Genomic DNA, 6,000 nt, shown 5'->3' on the forward strand with positions numbered 1-6,000 from the left:
TGTTGAAGTATGTCAAGCCCAAAGCCCAATTGTGTGTTGTGAACTTGTGATGGGTTCTTTCTTAGAGCTCTTACTTCCATCAGACTGTCCATTCTCCAAGTGGAAGCTGAGATCCGAGCTATTATGGTGCATATTTGTGTTAGATGTCTTAAGAACAAGACATTGTATTAAGCTGGACATAGACATATATATGTGACTGGTATGGAATTCAATTATCAAATTGAGGTTGCAGACTTAATTAAATCATGTTAGTCCACCTCATTAATCTGTTTTGATTTTAAATTCAAATGAGTACAGTTATTAGGATAAATCTGATCAAGAGAAATTTGAAAAAGCAGTTGAAATGGCATGACAGTTTCTTGATGGAAGAAATTGTCATGCATGGCTAAGCTTCATATATAATCAGGTTTTGGTCCCTGCTGATACAAGTCCCTTTTCTCATTCATAAATTAGTCACATCTACTTGTAGAGAATCATAAAGGTGTAATCAGGAGAAGATCAAAATGAATGAATCAAATTCTTCAAGTAAGTATGCAGTTATTCTAGTTTTAATATTTTCTGGAAATCTGGTATTGTTGATGCTGTATCAATCCTAGTTCTATTTTGCATAGAAATGTCTATCTACATGTATTCATTGGGATGTAGATTTGTATTTATTTTCATGTACAGTTCTAACAATTGGTATCAGAGCATGTCTATATTCATGTGAATTACATGTTCTGTGTGTTTTGCAATTTGAATTCTGGGATCACACAGTAATCTGCATATAGTTTCAATATATATCGTTTAAATTTGATTGCTATTCCAGCACCGTTGGAAATCTCTTTGAGCTAAATCCAAGTGAGAAGAAATCTCATTGAGGAAGATTCAAGTGAGGTAAAATATCCTCTAGACAGATCTTGGAGAGGTAATATCCCCTTGAGATGGATCCGGGTGAGGAGGAAAATCTTAGACATATCCCTTTGAGACAGGTCTAATCGTCCTTAATGAAAAAAAAAAAAATTCTCCAAAATTGGGAAGATCATAAAGACATGAATAAACCTGACAGAATAAGTTTCATTTACTTCATGCTATCAAAGTAGCATAGTATACAAGAAACTATCTACCTATTCTGTCTACTTCATACGAGATCACCAGGGGCGGCCTTGGGTATAGGCCCAATAGGCATGTGCCTATGGCTCCTGATGATCATGGGCCTCAAAATTTTTTTCCCTTCTTTATATCAATGTAGAAAATTAGAGAAAGAAAGAGAGGGAGAAAAAAAAATTGTGCAAGCAATCCGGCTTTCACATATTGTTTTCAATTAAGGAATTGGAAAGCCTATGGAAGATTAGATGACTTATTTTCAATTTTTAATTCAATGTTTTTTTTTAGTCAGCATCAATACTTTGTTTGATTTGTTTATGATCTGTTATTCATCAATTTTAAATTTTACAGAAGCCTTGGTAATTGGCAAGAATGAGCCATTGAATTCGATCAGTTACTATCTAAGAGAAATAGATATTCACTAGCTATAATTTGCTTCTTGTTCTTACATGGAAAGGCCTACAATTCTAGCAATTTTACTTCTTCTTGTCCTAGTTCAATCCTATATCTCATTCATTCTGTTATTGAATGCTTCAATTACCATATAGCTTAGAAATTGGTTGTATATCTACCACTCAATCTAATAGTCTGAGCTTTGCAGGTTAACGTACTCTAGTTTTGCAATTGGACTGCAACAAAATAAATGAGGTAGCCAACTCCATTTATGTATTAAACATTTGGGACCACTGAGATGTGATTGGGGGTTCTGCACATGTCCAAAGCATTAACGAATCAAGGGGACCAAGGATGAAAGGCCTTTGCTAATTGTGCCAGTCATTCACTCATCAGTCTTGTATTGTATTTGTCAAAGACTCGAAAAACCTAACATTCAGATTTTATGGTCAGATGAGGCTGGAAATGGAATGCGCAGGCTGTAAGTTTACAGCTGCTAACAAGAAGAGAGGTGGCCTTATGAGAGCCACAAATTCGTACAAACCTGGGGCATTCCATCGAATGAAATCAATTGTGCCATTGTTTTCAGTCGTTTTCACCTTATTCAATATTCCATCGAATGAAAGATCCGTCGAGATCCATATCTTCTACTATTGATGACTATTATTAAGTATTGGATTACCATGACCTCTGCACTATTCCATGCGTATAAGCCGGCTGTGAAATGTAATGAGCAATGAGAGAGATCTACACTAGGTTCAAGTTGAAGCATCTTGTATATCTGCAAATCACGGTTGTAATTATGCATATTTAAGGGATTTAGACATGTTTAGTTAGGGACTCAATATAGATCTACGCTGCGGGGCAGAAAGTTTCTAAAAAATTGAATGAAGCTTTTATTTTTGATATTGCTAAGAGGCTCTTATGTAGACTTTATCTAATTGTTAATAAGTGATTATGAGAATTAAGCATATTTTAATCCTTTTTCCAATAGAAATTTTATGAGGTGCTATGTCAGGTTAAGAATCAAATTAACAGTTATGGCTACTGCAATGAACTCATGCAACTACAGCCTAAGTTTCCCTTAATTCAAAACACAAAGGAGTTGCCTCAAAAAAGTAACCAAACACATATATAGCAGAAATCAAAATCCAAGATCAAGTTTTTTATTCAAAACTCAAATCTGCAAGTGATTTCTGTATCTGGTGAACTCATATATATCCACACAGTTAGGACTGTCAGTGAATGCCTTGAAACTGAAAGTGGATAATTGCTGCCTAAATTTCCCTCAATTCAAAATGCAAAGGAGTTATTGCCCAAAAAAAAAATACAAAGGAGTTGCCTAACAAAAGTAAAAACCAAAAGCAAAAATAAAATCAATGTCTGCAGTAATCATGTTTGATGTTTGTATGTGATTGTGTAAATTTGTAATCAACACCAAAATGATAAGAGCAAAAGCAAAAGTCATTAATGACTTATGCACCTCTTCTAAGTCCACTTGTTGGATAAGCACATGCAGAGATTGAATTCTAAGTGTGATTTAATGCTTTGCTTCCTCCAGTTACAGAAATGGCCACTGCTGCTGCAACTTCTTAATGTTGAACAAGAAGTCAATTCCAAAAATGAATTCCAAACCACCACAAACATCAGCGTCTCTTTCATAATTGGTACAACATTTATTTCTTTATCTCACCAATAATTTCATATACTATAACAATATAGGGAAACTGGGTATTACAATTTTATTACTTCACTAAAAAGAATTATGGGGCTAAAAGAAGTAAAATATAGATCACAACCTCATGAGCCCTTTTTTTTTTGTTCGCCTAGGGCCCCAGATATCTCAGGGCCGGCCCCGAAGATCACATCATAAAACTTAAAATCAAATTGATGTTAATTTCCAAAGAAACATGCATCAAGCATTTGGTTTATGATTGTGCATATGCAGAACTGTGAACATTTAGATATCATTAGAGATGAGTACACCACAAAGGTTGTCAGAATCTTGAAAGTGATTGAGTTTCATTTTTTCTGTTTATATGATTTGGCATGGATGAATTTTCAAAACATGAACTTTCATTTCATTTTGGGACTCGAAAATATTATGGTATTTGGCAAACTAGAATGTTTACTAAATTTTATTGATATGCAGCATTTCCCTATGAGTATCAGCCAAATTAAGCTTCTGAATGGATCAAACTTCAGAAAATGGAAATCAGACATTGAGCTCAACTTGGGAATACTTGACTATAATCATGTGCTCAAGGAGGATCCACCTGAGGAATTGACACCAACTGTAAGCAGGGAGGCCAAAGAGAAGGTTGAAAAATGGCACAAACACAACAAAATGGCTTTGATCATGATCAAGAAAAGCATACCTGACAATGTGAAAGGAGGCATTCCAGATTCTAAGTATGCCAAGGAGTTCTTTAACTCCATTGCTAAGAAGTTTAAAATCTCAGATAGGGATGAGATAAATAATCTCATGAAATCACTCATGAGAATGGAGTTCAATGGGAAAGGCAGTGTTAGAGAATTCATCATGAGAGGTTCTAATGTTGCTAGAAAACTAAGGGGACTGAATATGGCTGTGGAAGATTCATTTATGGTTTACATGCTGCTAAACAAACTACCAGAAGAGTATGATAATCTGAAATCACTCTACAAGACTCAGAAGGAGCAGTGGACTGTGAATGAATTGATCTCACTCTATGTTGAAGTCGAAGATGAAGTCAAGAAGAAAGGAAAAGATATTTAAGTGAATTTAGTCACCAAAATGCAGCACAAGAAAAGGTTTGGAAACAATTGCAACAAAGGCAGCACCTCAAAACTTACAGTTAAGACTGACAACAATAAGGGTAAGTCTTCTAAGCCGGCTATAGTGATGAAATGTTTCTTTTGCAAGAAATCAGGGCATTTTAAGAAAGATTGTGAGGGTTTCAAGGCTTGGCTAACTAAGAAAGGTAATTTTCTGTCAAAATCAGTCTTTAATTTGGAAACAAATTATTTTCTACGTCACAATTCATGGTGGTTTGACACTGGCTCACCTATACATATTGTCAATTCATTGCAGGGATTATCAAGAATAACAATCCCAAACAGGAATGAAACAAAGGTGTGCATTGCAAGTGGCCAAAAAGTAGCTGTAAAAGTTGTAGGAATTGTCAAGCTTGTGTTTAGGAACAATAATGTACTAGAATTAAACAATGTTTATTGTATCCCTAGTATAAGTAGGAATCTTATTTCTGGTTCTCAGTTTGTATCAAACAATGGTTTCAAGTTCTCTAGTGACAATAAAGTTATGTTATTCTATCATGATTCAGTATGTTTTGGTCAAGCTAAAATTATAGATGGTTACTAGTTTGTGGATTGTGTTAATGCATCATCTGTTTCAAATCTAAATCAGGAAATTTTCATGTTGAACAAAAGTACTCCTGCTGTCAAAAGAAAATTTGATCATAATTCTTCATCTTATTTATGGCATAAAGGACTTGGCCATATTTCTAAGGAAAGAATGAAGAATCTGATTAAACAAGGAATTTTACCACCTTTGAACTTTGAAGATTTTGAAACCTGCATTGATTGTTTGAAGGGAAAAATGACTAACTCTAGAAGGACAGGTTAAAAAAGATGTGAAAATTTGCTTGACTTAGTGCATACTGATGTTTGTGGCCCTTTTTCAGTAAATACCATCTGTGGGAATTGTTATTTTATTACTTTCATTGATGATTTTTCAAGATATTGCTATATTTATTTGATTTCTGAAAAATCACAAGCCTTGGATACCTTCAAAATCTTTAAAACTGAGGTTGAAAGACAAACTGGAAGACTTATAAAGGTTGTTAGATCTGGTAGAGGAGTTGAGTACTTTGGAAAATATTCAGAAAAAGGCCAGCACAAAGGTCCATTTGCACTATATTTGCAAGAATGTGGCATTGTGGCACAGTACATGATAGGAGCATTTTAATGCGACGTTTTAACTGCATTTCCCTACATTTCTTACGTTATTTCCTTATTAAAATCCTGTTTAGGAAAGTTTCCATTCTTTGATTGGGAAAGTTCCTATTTGTAGAAAGTTTATATTTTTGTAGTTTCTATTTATCATTTTTAGTAAGTTGCCATTTTTCATTTTAGGAAAGTTTCTATTTTTCTTATTAGTTTCTATTTTTAGGACCTCCAAGCAAGTGGAAAATCTTGAGGAGGAAAATCAAAGTTGCAACCAAGTGGAAAATCTTGAGGAGGAAAATCAAAGTTGCAAGCAAGTGGAAAATCTTGAGGAGGAAAATCAAAGTTGCAACCAAGTGGAAAATCTTGAGGAGGAAAATCAATTCAAGTTGAACAAGTGATAAACAAGTGGGAAGATATTTTTTACAAATTTGTCTAACATATCTAGCCCTTCATTTATGTTCATCTCCACCCTCCATTCATCATTTTTTGGGCTATAAATACACTTCTCCTCTCACTCTCAAAATACATTCCTTCATCCATCTCATCTTCTTTGTCTCACCATTTCCTCTCCAT

The 6,000-nt window shown here is 34.4% G+C and overlaps 1 protein-coding gene across 1 annotated transcript; it reads left to right on the plus strand.

Moving 5' to 3' along the window:
- The first annotated feature begins 3,640 nt into the window (after nucleotides 1-3,640).
- On the plus strand, nucleotides 3,641-4,237 carry LOC112184999. The gene has a single exon (XM_024323216.1). The coding sequence runs from the start codon at nucleotides 3,641-3,643 to the stop codon at nucleotides 4,235-4,237; it is 597 nt and encodes a 198-aa protein (XP_024178984.1).
- Nucleotides 4,238-6,000: the final 1,763 nt, after the last annotated feature.

This window comes from Rosa chinensis, chromosome 2 (genome assembly GCF_002994745.2).
Source record: "Rosa chinensis cultivar Old Blush chromosome 2, RchiOBHm-V2, whole genome shotgun sequence".
Lineage (NCBI taxonomy): Eukaryota > Viridiplantae > Streptophyta > Magnoliopsida > Rosales > Rosaceae > Rosa > Rosa chinensis.